Source organism: Gadus morhua, chromosome 17, assembly GCF_902167405.1.
Source record: "Gadus morhua chromosome 17, gadMor3.0, whole genome shotgun sequence".
Taxonomy (NCBI): domain Eukaryota; kingdom Metazoa; phylum Chordata; class Actinopteri; order Gadiformes; family Gadidae; genus Gadus; species Gadus morhua.
This window is the reverse complement of record NC_044064.1, coordinates 13162275-13176287: the sequence shown is the minus strand read 5'-3', so window position 1 is coordinate 13176287 and position 14013 is coordinate 13162275. Positions and strand designations below refer to the sequence as shown.

Genomic DNA, 14013 nt, shown 5'->3' with positions numbered 1-14013 from the left:
GCTATAGTGTTGACTCGTAGGGAGGAAACACTTTGCAATTATTGTCTTTCCCTAAGTTGCACCTCTGCCTCTCTCTTTCTTCCTTCCTCGTTCTTTCCCTCTTGCTCTCTTTCTCTTTTGCTCTCTCTCTCTCTCTCTCTCTCTCTCTCTCTCTCTCTCTCTCTCTCTCTCTCTCTCTCTCTCTCTCTCTCTCTCCACCGTGCTCTTTAACAGCCCCTCTCTCTCTGACTTTGATGTGACTCTCCCCAGGTATGTCGGGGGTCCCTGACTGCTGCATCTGTCTGAGGGGACTCACCCGGCCCGTCAGCCTCCCCTGCCACCACGCATTCTGCCTGGCCTGCATCGGAGAGTACTGGAGGATCACTGGCTGCCGCCAGCGATCCTGGCAGCAGCCAGGATATGACAAAGATGAGGAGGGAGCTAATTTGTTTAGCTGATATAGTTGTGATCAACCCTAGTTCAAAACTATGTTTTATGTCGTAAAATGTTGATGATGTATCTGTTGAATTATTTCTATTTTGTTTTCTACACATTTATGTTTGTTCTATTCATCACTGATTACATGCTATTAATCAGTAGGTAATTCACCTAACCAGACTGCCCCAAGAAGGGAAAACAGTGTTACAACGTGATTGTGACAGCAACCATCATAAACCACAAATGTGTTTTTGTATATTTTATTTATTGTTGTGTAAATAATTGATGTATGAAATAATTTTTGGACTATTGGACTACTTGATATGTCAGAAGGCCTATCAAGCATATGGTAGGCTATTTAAAGTATTAATATGTAAAGTAGGCCTACCCCAATAAGAACAATAAACGATTTTTTTTATAGCTTGCGTATGACTTGAACAAAACTGAAAACGTGGATAAAACCATTGAATCCTTAAAATACTTAGTAGGCCTTTATCGTTAACCACAAGGTGGCGGCCAATGGGCACAGCAATGGTAGCGTGTAGTTTCGTGTTGGTAGGCCTACCTTTAATTTTAAGTCTGACGAAGGGTTAGAATGGTCTTGGGGGCATATATAAAGAAGATAAGGGATCTGGTGTGATAATAGCTTGTGTCTATTATCTATTATCTGGTGTGATAATAGGTAATAGCTTTCTAAACCTATTGATATGATAAAGGCAGGTTAGGTCTAACCTGCTCTGCACGCTCTACACGCTACTCTACACGCTTTCATTTGTTAGGCAAACAATAAACAAATGATGCGTGAGGCCATCGACCTCCCATCGTTCCATCGGGCCTGACGCACCTGATGAGGAGGAGACAAAAGTTATGTCTGGGAAGAGCATTTGCACAGAAATGAAACCAAAGGCGTTTACTGTGGCCTATAAAGGGAAGAGTCCCTGTGTACCTGTAGTGCACTGCCAATGAAAAGGGAGAGAGACAATGGACACCATGGGAGATCTTCACGGGGATAACCCAAGGGCGAATGAAAGGTAATCGTTCGCTATATTAAGTCATATTGTTACTTATATAGGGCCTACTGCATTGCACTGCGGTTGTGGCCAAATTAGGCTACATCTTTCATTCTGTAAAGTTTAAACTTTAGAAATGCAAATCATCAGCGTTAGGCTACCATTAGAGAATAAACACAATTTATATCGACAGGTCTGCTAAATTGAAGTTGTTCTTATAAAAATCCGTGACAATTGGTCGAGGTCTGAATAACTGCAATTGAGATGAAAAGGTAAAGACGACCTGGTGTGCACTCCGCTGTCAAACTGATTCAAAGAGCCAGTTTTATTTGTTAACGTCGTAATGTCTCATATCGTCATCATAGCAAGCTATATGGATCTTTTTTGACTGTTACTGGAAGAAGACCCGAATTAAAAAAGAAATGGGTAAAAAGACGTTTTGCCGTTCTCCCCATACACTATGGTAAAGTGTCTCTATGCTGCGAACCCAGGTGTAACCTATAATAATACTTATTAACTTAGTAGGCCATGATACAAGTAGCCTTTACCTAGTATAATAACACGTCCGCGTCCGAGTGAGGTTGAGGCTTCCCGGTCACCGATAGTATAAAGATACAATGTGGGGCGGATTTCATATAGGTCTACAACATTGCTTATTATAAGGTCGTCGCGTCGGCGTTGGTCGTAACCATGGGGATACCACGCCCCACTCCTTCCTGAAAGTCAAGGCAAAGCGCAATATGTATTTAGTATTCCAAAGCTGAAACAATGGGTTCACCGTCACCTCAACTTTGTGCGTGTTAGTAACTAATAAGCTCTATTGTATGCATAATAGAGTGGGTAATTGCAGTCGTTCAATTATATTGTATGAAAGGCCAATGCAAATAGGCGTGTTAAGAACCTGGGGCCGGATTCACAAAGCATTCTTAAGAAAAAAAAAGTTTTTGTAATTATATTTATATTGAAACCTTAAATCTCTGACCGTATATTGACTTCACTGTTAATGCACCATTTCTTCCCTTATATTGTTTATTCCTCTTACATTGTTATTGTATATTATTTTTTTGCAAATTTGTAGGCCTATATTATATGGTATTGTTATAGGCCTACTGTTTACTTAACAGGCCGGTTGCACCAATTGGTCTTAACCGATCTTAGCCTTGTGAATGTTCCATTGTATGCCTATAATAATAATAATAATAATACATTTAATTTAGAGGCGCCTTTCAAGACACCCAAGGTCACCTATATCACCGCGTTGCGGATATCTCGTGCCGACAGCTATTTACTATTTTACTTGACATGCTGTTGGACACCGAAATAAATAATTCATTATTCTATTCATTGTCCATCAATTGTGTTAATGCATAACAATAAAACACTGCAAACGAATGTAGGCCTAATTAAAATATGTATTGTGTTGTCTGGTGAAGGCCTACTACGGAACCCATAAACGAGAAAGTATCTCCTGCGCACGAGAAAGTAGGCTATCTCATGAGCACGGCGAAATATCGTGCGCATATCAGTGGCAGTGTGGGTGTATGTCTGTCTCTGTGTGTGTGTGTGTGTGTGTGTGTGTGTGTGTGTGTGTGTGTGTGTGTGTGTGTGTGTGTGTGTGTGTGTGTGTGTGTGTGTGTGTGTGTGTGTGTGTGTGTGTGTGCGTGTGTCGTCAGCGAGTATGTTGACGAGCGAGGAGTGCGAGCGATAGCCTGCGTGTCAGTTTAGTGAAGTAATGAACGAATCCGGTTGTGTGTGGGTGGCCTCTTCATTGCATCATATCCCGACCTATAAGCAGACTCACTGTCGGTCGTTTTTGAAGGGTGTTGCCCCCGAGAGAGCATCGGCCCTGGAGGGAACGTATCACCTGTGCTCCTCGGTCTGGGAGCCGACAGCAGGAAAAGTTGAACTAACCATCTCGTAGTTGGAGGCGGAGCGCAAGAGAGTAGAGGACGTGATCGAATAATTTGAGATAAAAATAAAGCACATTCATTTGAGTGATTTTAGCTTGTGTGTGATTTATCGCGGGCACGGGCACACACAAGCTAAAATCATTAAAATGAATGTGCTATATTTTTATCTCGCACTATTGGAGCGCGTATACTCTTTTGCCTCCAACTACGAGATGGTTAGTGTGCCTTATAGGTCGGAATATGGTCGGAATGAAGCGGCCACCGATTCTTGACAGGCTGGGTACTTTATTCCATGGGCGTAATTTTGGTCTCAGCTTTGGTGTGAAGGGACACTTCACAGACATAACCCCAAATCACTAGACTGCATAATGCTGAACAATCTTTATTAAAACAAAATCACAATCACACACACACACACACACACACACACACACACACACACACACACACACACACACACACACACACACACACACACACACACACACACACACACGCACACACACACACGCACGCACGCACACTGCCAGTGTGCGTGCGATACTTTCTCGTGTCCACGAGATACTTTCTCGTGCTCACGAGATACTTTCTCGTGCGCACAGATCCTTTCTCGTGCGCACCGGATACTTTCTCGTGCGCACATAGGCCTATACTTTCTCGTGCGCACAGATACTTTCTCGTGCTCACGAGATACTTTCTCGTGCTCACGAGAAACGTTTACTTTTTTTTTTTTTTTTTTATACGGAACCCTTTACGGGTTCCGTATAGTTTACAACGAGCAGGCATTTAGACGGGAATTGTTATTTTTGACAGAGGCAATGGATTGAACATCATCAAACCACAAGGAGCTAAAATATAAACATTTCTATTCTGCCCCTTTGCTTATATCATTACTTTGCCATCTGGTTGATTCAGTATCACATACAAGCCTGCAAATACAAACTTAGCAAATATATCTTATTTAAATGGAACTTTCCCAAGTTCTCTCACGTGAGAAAACATAGTAGGCAAGGCATGGAGCTTTCATGCTATTTCACAGCGCCTCAAGTTAACAACTGACAATCAAACAGAACAGACAGTCAAGGCTACCATTGTTATTTCAAGCATTGAACTTTAATGTGCCTTTTCTCCAACAACAGGGAGCAAACAACCTAACCCCAGCACAACTCAGCTCTGGTCGACCAATATACTGAACCACATAGGCCTATTCGAGTAGAACATGCACTGGATTAGGTTACATGGAGTAGGCTACATAGGCTGATTATCTGAACAAAACAAAACTCACACAGCTCCGAATCACATAGATTAACAAGAAATGCATTTGATAATTATCTGCTTTTACTGGACAATACCAACTAAAGGCACAGCTGTACAATTAGGCAATATGCACTAAATCAAATAATAACTTTTTTTGTGAGTCCCGCATTCTTTGTTACCAGACTCGCCTTGCACTGGTTTCACCCGGGGATAGATAGTTTCCCATTCTTTATTGTTCGCTGCATTTCCTCTTCTTAGTCGTACGAGTCGTGCTTTCCTCAGTCTCGTGCTGCATGCCGTTCTGACCTGATTTGCACTGTTTCTTGTTGGTGGGCATGCCCTTAACCGGCGTATGCATCCCAGTTTGATTGACATGATCCAACAGCACGCCCCGCCTCCTGATGACAGCCCTCACTGCTGTCTCCGCACACAGCTATTTGATAAATGCCAGATTATAAAAGTCGCATTTCAAAAATAAATAAATAATCGAGTCTGACTGTCAATAACAATGCGGGACAACGTCTCAATTTGCGGGACGTTTAAAAAGTAATGGTAATGCGTGACTGTCCCGCACAAAGCGAGACATCAGGGGTCACCCTATTCACAACTGATTAATAAATTGAGAACGGACTAATCAGCCAGCGATCGCTTCAATTGCTCTGGCTGGACGCACGCCTTCCTCGGAGACTGCCGGTGGCTTATGGTGTCTGGGGAGAGGGATTCTCTTGGATATGCAGATGTTGTGCAGAACGGTGCACGCAGCTATTTCTGTGCAGACCCGTTTTGGTGCATCCTTATCTCCAAATGAAGGCAGTGACACCCTCCGGATAACCGCGGCCGATCTGTGAACACTGATCATTTCGCCGGTGCTTGAATGCCCCGTTTGCATAGAAGCGAAGCGCAATGAGCAGTTACAAGGATGGTGGTAGCGCTGCATCGGATTGGATGCAATTGCTATAGAACGGCCTGGAATTTCAACCCTACGCCTGCCCCTGATCAGGCGTATAGGATCAGGGGCGCAACTGCCTACTTTCTGGGGGGTATGCAGACACAGCAGCCCCCCCCCCCCCTCTTTTATCTGGGCACAATTTGACCTCAAACACACTCTGATATTGAATCAAAAAATTCATTTTGAGTGCAGCAGGATAGATATCCGGTGTTTTTTTTTAGAGGCAGCCTTTCTAAGATGCTCTGCCAGAGTAACATCATACCGTGCTATAAGAGATACCCAGAAAATGTCCACTTCTAGGATTTCCTAACTGTGCATTTTTTCCCCCTCAGTGGCAGGTTTCTTTCTGCAAGGAAGAGTATGCAGTCGACCACTCGAGTCAACAGGCTCTCTGCAATTCGCTATCAATAGTTTTACCTACGCATAAGCGGGATGCCAATTCTTTCCACATCAGATAAGCATTTATGTGGTAACCACTTGTTTCATGGTGCTTCAGTATCTTTGAAATACACTGCCAGTTATTATAACCCACCACAAGGCGAGTGTCAGCAACTCTGGCTTCACCAAACCGTTTTTACTGGGTCTATTGACATAAAACAAAGACCTGCATAGAGGTTGAAGTAAAACAAAATATAACCACAAACAAGTTATTTTATTTTTCTTGTTATGATCCGTTATATTGTAGGCTCCATTCTGATCAGTACACAGTTGCAAGACAACAGTAACCTGTTGTTTTACTAGTAGATTTAGCTAACCTGAATATTTACAAGCCTCCTCTTGATACACTGACATAAAAACGACTTTCAACCACTTTGGAAAGCTTTCTTTCATCCCTGCGCACCCTTTCTCCTTCCCAATCTTTCTTTTTCAATGTTGTGACCCTGAGGGCTTTCTTCTCTGCCTCTCCATATTGAGGTACGTGTCATCAGATGACAATACTGTTCAAATGAAGACACTCTGGCGCTCGCCTCCAGGGCGTGGTCGAGGGGGCGCCCACTCGAGCGCCGTGTGTGGAGCAGGGCCATCAGTGACGTTCCTCTGTTATTGATCATCATATCATGTACACAAACGCCGTTAAAAACAGAAAATGCAGACTCAATTTTTTTTACTTCCATCGCTTTGGCGCCGCATATAGTGCATACCCACTTTTTGCGCAACTGCGTAGGATTTACGCCTGGTCAGAGTGAAAAGAACGCTAAGCCCATTTGGTGCAACCGGTGTAACGGTTAGGTTGGACTTAGAACGCCAAGCTACAACCAGGCGTAGTTAAGACCAGGCTAACGCCCAGTTGGTGCAACCCAGCCCAGTAAGTTTAGTAAAACAGTAGGCAGTGTTGTGCCTGAACGCGTTCATTGAACGATAGTTCATGAACTCGTTCATATTTTCGGCGAACGTGAACTGAACGTACTGTATTACTGCCTGATGAACGTTACTGTGAGTGTGAACTCGTTCATTCTGGTGTCTGTGAACGGCACGCACACTCGGTTTAACTTCGTTCAATTGGGGGGTTATTTGTTTATCAAAAAGGCGGATGCGCGCGCAGAATGAGAACATTTGTTTGACCGGTTGCCATGGTTATCTCCGTGTGTTTAATTTGCAGTTGCAGTGTTGTCAGCTTACTGTTACATTAAACTGCAATCAGAAAATGCGGTTATATGCTATAGACCCTATAGTGTCTGTGGTGTAAAGGCTGGGACGAATTAAACAATATAAATACACTTTATGTTGAAAGTATAGACCGTCCCGATTCCCATTGAAACGAATGGCGCGGTGATTATTCTTCAAAACGAGATCTGTTAAATTGTGAAAAATGAATCAAACTGTAATCAGACAACACGGTTATATGCTATAGACCCTAGAGTGTCTGGTATAAAGGCTGAGACGAATTTCGAATTATAAATATGTACAATCCATAACGTTAGCTCTCTGGCTCATAGCTCAGTGGACTAGAATACCTCCTAGAATCATTGCTTGTTGGCCGGAAACGGAAATGGGGGCTGTTTACGTTTGGTTGTAGTCTTTTCGCTCGGTTCTCCGGCTCAACAGTAGGGCTAGAACCGAGCTAAAAGACTGCAACCAAATTTGAACTACAACCAAACTAGTTCCCTTTCCGCTTCCGGCCAACGAGCAATGAGTCTTCCAACAGAAATCAATGGGATTTACAAAATGCGCTAAATGTACAATACAATTTCGCTACGATGCTTGATTCAACCACTCTATTTCATCCTAGACAAATCACGAAGTGGGCTCGATGTTCAAAATACCGGAAAAAAATAATAGCTCACACAGCAACATATTGAAAAAAAGAACTATGAACTTTTTTTCAATATGTTAATTCAACAAATCTTTGAATTATGAACGTTGAACTGAACTAGTTCATTTAAAAATTTGTGAACTGAACTTTGAACTAGTTCACGTAGAAAGTGAACTATCCCAACACTGACAGTAGGCATATAACGTCGGTACGTTGGCGTTGGTCGTAACCATGGGGATAACACGCCCCCCTCCTTCTTCAAACTTATGTATTAGTATAGTTATATTGAAATCTTAATTCTCTGACCGTATATTGACTGCACTGATATTGCACCATTTCCTCCCTTATATTGTTTCTTCGTATTATATTGTTATTGTATAATATTTTTTGCAAATTAGTATATTATATTGTATTGTTATACTGTCACTTAAACTTAACAGTGTATTTATATTTCGTACTGTTCTTTCGGTTTTGTGTTCTTTAACAATAAGTTAAGTGTGGAGTGTTGTCGGCTACTTTGAGAGCAAAGGGTTAACCAAAGTCAAATTCCTTGTTTGTTACGAAACCTGAATCTGAATCGGTTTACTTTGGCTGCATCACTATAACCATTGCTATGAGCCTATCACTACGAGCATTATATTCGGTATGTTCATTACATTAGAACTATGACAATTGTTTGCTAAAGCACCGTGTTGTGGTGTTATCACATCTAATATCGTCATTCATAGTAGTAACCATGCATATATTCTCGGCATAGCCTCATGTCTCTGCGTCCCATCCCGGACCCGGCCCGTTCCGCGCAGCCCTCGGGCCTGAGCCTGGCCGTAGAGAGGCACCTGAGCTGCCCCATCTGCAATGACCTGTTCTTGGATCCCGTCACCACCTGCTGCGGCCACTCCTTCTGCAACGCCTGCCTGAACCGCAACGCCAGCGACAACAGCTGCCCGACCTGCAGGCAGCACCTCAGCCACATCCCCGAGGTCAACGTCGTGCTGGAGGGACTCCTGCAGGACCTGCACCAGGCCCGGCTGGAGGCCAGGGACCAAATGGCCGAGGGGTCCGCCGGGAGGCCCCGAGAGGTGGTCTGCGACGTCTGTATTGGGCCCGGGGCCCGCAAGGCCCTGAAGTCGTGCCTGGTGTGTCTGGTGTCGTACTGCCGGGCCCACCTCGAGGACCACGACAGTAGGAACCGCCTGAGGGGCCACAGGATGGTGGCGCCTGTGGAGAACCTGGACGACAGGGCCTGCCCGGAGCACGGGCGGCCCCTGGAGCTCTACTGCCGCAACAGCGACCGCTGCATCTGCGTCCTCTGTGTGGAGGAGGGGTGGAAGGTTGTTTCCGTGGAGAAGGAGTGGGAGGAGAAAAGGGTGAGGGTTTTGGAAGATCTCACATGTTTGAGTTTTATTGTTGTCATTTTGCAGTCATGAGTCGCTTTTATCTAATGACTTTCAGAGATATGCCATTGAGGAGTAGATAGGGGTTAGGATATCTGGCTCTTAGTTGCTGACAGGCGGACAATGGGAATTGGGGATCAAAGCCAGTATCTTTCTGCTTGGAGTCAAACACCCCAGCCGCTTGACTTACCCGCAATCTAAGATGGTTTGAGAGTGTCTGATCAGTGACTTTCTTCCACCAAATCAGGCAACACAGAGATGGAGCCCATGGCCCACAGGTTTGCAGTGTTATGAATGTTATGAGCTGGTCAGTGGCTACGCTAATTGTAACCCTCGGGAGAGTTACCGCATATCGCCAAAGGTGTCGCCCAAAGAGAACGAAACAGAAATCCCACTTTAAATAATACACAATGCAAATTGATTCGGTACAACATTGACCTTGAAAGCTGTTGATGACCACTATCAGGCCCCGTCCACACGAAGCCGATTTCATAGCGAAACCGCAAAGGTCTTGTACGGTTCGGCCTTCCGTCCACACGAAGCCGGCGAATCCGCTGACCGAAACCGCAAACTTCTGAAACCACCCTCGGAGGTGGTTTCAAATCTACCCGGTCTCGTTTTGGATTTGTGTGGACGCCTGAAACCGACTGAAACCGTAAACCATGCCGTCATCGCCCCACCCCTCGACCCTCTAGCCAATGACTGTTAAGCCCGCGGAGTCTCAGAACTCACAACTACACGGATTTCTGTAGCAGAAGCAGCGCCCCTTATGGGCCTGGAATGTGTACTACAGCGTTTCTACAGATCTACCCGGTTTCGCTTGGCTTCGTCTTTACGGAGACACTGCGAAACCGGATAGATCGAAACCGTAACGGTTTCGCCTGTTTCGGCTTCGTGTGGACGGGGCCTCAGTATTGAGTGAAAAGTGATGTTATACTCCGGCTTCATATGGGAGTCAAAATTGAGATGTTCTTCTTTCTCCCTGAAGGGCCAGCTGAACTACCTCGGGGTTACGTTTCAGGGGGGGATTACGAGACGGCAAAACAAGCTGCAGGAAATCCGTTCCTCGATCAGGGTTTCCCAGGTGAGGAAAGTTATGTATTTTTAAGGGGAGATCTTGGGATTGAATTTACAATTGTTGAGGAAGACCTGAGATAGTGTTGCTTCCTTTTGAAAAGTGAAAAAAAAAACAATAATACTGTGGCGAGCAGCGCGGGAAGGACGAGACGGGAGCCCAGGTTTAAATGGCGGCTCAACTCTCGTGCCTCAATACACCGCACGACCCCGAGAGCTGCCTTTATTCAAACACACAACAGAAAACACGGCACAACTGACCAACACACACAACACTCTCACTAATGGTCCCGATCACACTACACATCACAATTAACACACAAACAATAAAGAACCCCAAACCCGTTTACCCCACTTAACCTAATAACATAAACAAGTTATCTAAAGACAATAAAACCCCTTTTCGCCAAACAGCATTATGAATACCGCATTACCCAGACTCCCCGGGGGGTAGGAGTCGCCACAATACAGAGGCTTCAGTTGTTGACAGTCATGTATAAATCGCTTTCATCCGATTAAAACAGGCAAACAACAAAGTATGACATGTTCTGATCTGAAGTATGTTGTTGTGGTTCTAGTAAGTTGCAAATGCTACTGGCATGAATAATGAACAAAATAAATCATCCAAATAATAATCACGGTCCTTCCTTTGTGTTTCTTTCAGGATCACTTACGTAGAGAGAGGACGAATATCAACGGCATTCTGTCATCCCTCATTTCATACGTGGAGATCGCCAAAAGACACGTTCTCCTGCCCATGGACGAGAGGAGTCAGGCGGTGGCGAGGCGGGCCGAGGAATTGAAGGAGCAGCTCAACAACAAGATAGAGGAACTCCGGAAGAACATCTCGGACCTGAGGTGCATTTCTGACACAGAGGATCCTATTTACTTCCTACAGGTGACAGAGGCAATTTTGTATAAATATAGATCATTCGGTGTCAGCCATTGTCTCCGTTACAGTAAAGTAAATGACTGAATTATTTCACTTGTTTTTTTCTACTCCTTTAGAATTTTCCATCCACCCAGGACCTAGATGAGGAAAACAACCTAACAGAGATAGCACTCGATGCGTCCACCTCCTTCGGCACCTTCCGAAGTATCATAAAAAACCTAATGGATGAAATTCTCGACAAACTGGAGTTATTGACTCCAATCGGTAAGAAAGTGGTTGGAAGATTAGCCTATAAGAAGATAAATAACTTAATTTAAGTTAATTTAATTCTTCTGATTTCCCCACATAGAACTGCAGAGGATCGTGAGGTTTGCAGGTAATTTGACCTTTCTGTATTATTCTACTCCAATTTAGTAAATTGGGTTATTTTTCAATTCAAGAATTAAAAGCATGTTAGCATTGATGTCGTTTTGGCTAACTTCCTGTCCATTTTTGCAGTTAACATTCCCCTCCCTCATCACCACGTCATGACTCCTGTCCTCTTTTTTCTTGGCATCGTTCTTATCATCTTTATTTTATTCTGTCTTTTTGCGTGTTGAGTCGCGGATCCCTCTCTCCTACTGGGTGAAGTGGGAACGGGAACTAGAATATCTTTTTCTGCGAGAAAGACCTGAATGACCCTTGTTAGGCCGTGTTAACATATAGCGTTTTTTCAAATCTGCCAGTGCTTGTTTTACATTATATTCCTATGGAGCAGAGTGTTTCTGGAAAAAGTCACAGCCGTTTTTTTAAACGCCTCTTCCAGCGTTTTCTTCTGCCATACGGAGCTTTAATAGGAAGAGAGGAAGAGAGCGGCCGACGTCAGGCGTCTTTTGGGCAACTGACCAATCACAAGCGGAACATTGACACTTCGTCACGAAGGAAAATCTCAACTCTCAAAACAAGAAACAATGTCGGACAAATCACTCGGGAAAGGGCCGGCTGAGCAATTAATAGTTTTAATCACAGAATATGTCGAGATCTACATGCCTAATGGGCTCTAGCCTGGATACGTAGTAGGCGAGTAACGTCGGGTCTAGAATGGGTTCGCTGCTAGGCGATAGAAAAAAAACGCTCTCTGCGCTTTTAGGACAAAAAACGCAGCCAGCTTTTTTTTTGGTTGTAAAAACGGTCGGCTCAACTTTTTCCTATTACAAATAATGCTAGATGTGAACACGGCCTAACTGAAGAAACATTCTCAGCTGTCAAATCAGTGATGGCGGTCAGAGTATAGACCTATTCAAAACCTATATTAACAAAAAAAACCTCACCTAAATTTCCGTATAATGGATATTTCAACTTTACCAACTAATTCATTACTAATAACTACGAAAAGGAGCACCAAGGAAATAGTCCTGGGACTTTTTGTGATATCCTTGATGCAGTTTTAATTGTGCACGTACATTGTTGTTGCAACAATGAGGTTTTTCTTCTAAAATTAATTGCGGAAGAATTAAACCCCCCAAAAATATTTTATTTTGCAGTGGACGTGAAGCTAGACCCCAGCACCGCTCACCCACGCTTAATCGTATCCGGTGACGAAAAGGAGGTACAAGATGGCGGCGGGATTCAGGTAGTACCCAGGGGTGCTCAGAGGTTTGACTTGTACTCATGCGTCCTCGGCCGGAACCGACTGACATCCGGCAAGGCCTACTGGCAGGTTGAGGTCGGCGACAAGTTGGGTTGGGATCTAGGCGTAACGACGGTGACCTCTCAACGGAAAGGCAAGCTTGTTTTCAAGCCCGACACCAACTACTGGGTGATAGCGCATTACGATGGTGACGGCTACGCGGCAATGACAGCCCTGCCCAAAAAGCTGGCCCTCAAAGCCAAGCCCAAGATGGTAGGCGTCTTCCTGGATTACGAGGAAGGCCTTGTGTCCTTCTACGACCTGACGTCCTCCTTGCACATATTCTCGTTCACGGCGTGCGTATTCAGTGGCGAGCTCTGCCCCTATTTCAGTCCCCATAATGAGTTGGACGAAGGCCGGCCTCTGGTCATCACTGCGGTGTAGGACCAGCTCTGGAATGATTACTATGCTAGTGTATACCAAATATACTGTATATGTAAACATAGAAAATACACATGGGTGGGTTTCAAACTGTGTTTCCACCCACTATGAACGTCCAGCCACCATAATAACTTTAAAACCCATTTAAAGTTTGAGAATAGGTTGAGATCGTCCACGTCCACGTCCACGTCCAGCCACCATAATACTCCCCAACTGCTACCAATGGGTAGCAGTTGGGGATTATTATGGTGGCTGGACGTTCATATTCAATGCAAATATTCAGATTCAATGCAAAATATATATAGATGAGATTCATTATTATGTTTGAAGACCGAAACCTGGAACCGTGTGACGATGAAAAATCATGGAACAGTGTAACGATGAAAAATATCCATAGAGAAATAACCACCACCTTTGTAATGGTGATGGGAATGCGGTGCTTATTATATCTTTTGGGTTCCGGGTCATAAGAAGTGGTGGGTAAAGGCATTTAATCATATTGGAAATGTTATTCTACATCAACCCTTGTGGTCAAGCAAGGTCTAGGTTCTTAATAGCTTCATAATTACTTAATGTCTTATTGTTGGGATAGGGATTGTATAACTTTGTTCAATATACATTCCTGATGCACTTATTCAGCTAATGCAGTTTTCTATGTCTAACGTGCATCAAATGTGACTTTGTATACTTCATTCTGTAAGTTTATATTAAATCTGTTTTTTGGGATTTCCTTAATAAAATAAATATCATTGATTGTGCATCGTTTGTTGAGCTTCTATCACATCAGCCACATTAAATGAGCTTTA

The 14013-nt window shown here is 44.0% G+C and overlaps 1 protein-coding gene across 1 annotated transcript; it reads left to right on the top strand.

Annotated features, from left to right (window-relative positions):
• Positions 1–1318: 1318 nt before the first annotated feature.
• On the top strand, positions 1319–13965 carry LOC115529952 (E3 ubiquitin-protein ligase TRIM21-like). Its single transcript, XM_030339098.1, has 7 exons — positions 1319–1448; positions 8555–9164; positions 10180–10275; positions 10930–11163; positions 11274–11421; positions 11507–11533; positions 12681–13965. The coding sequence occupies exons 1-7, from the start codon at positions 1399–1401 to the stop codon at positions 13208–13210; spliced, it is 1695 nt and encodes a 564-aa protein (XP_030194958.1). The 5' UTR covers positions 1319–1398; the 3' UTR covers positions 13211–13965.
• The last annotated feature ends 48 nt before the right edge of the window (positions 13966–14013 follow it).

Excerpts from the sequence above, each read along its gene's own strand:
- LOC115529952 (XM_030339098.1), top strand. The coding sequence starts at position 1,399 with ATGGACACCATGGGAGATCTTCACGGGGATAACCCAAGGGCGAATGAA. Across the intron at positions 1,449-8,554 it reads AACCCAAGGGCGAATGAAAG|CCTCATGTCTCTGCGTCCCA; the intron begins GTAATCGTTCGC and ends TTCTCGGCATAG. Across the intron at positions 10,276-10,929 it reads CCTCGATCAGGGTTTCCCAG|GATCACTTACGTAGAGAGAG; the intron begins GTGAGGAAAGTT and ends TGTTTCTTTCAG.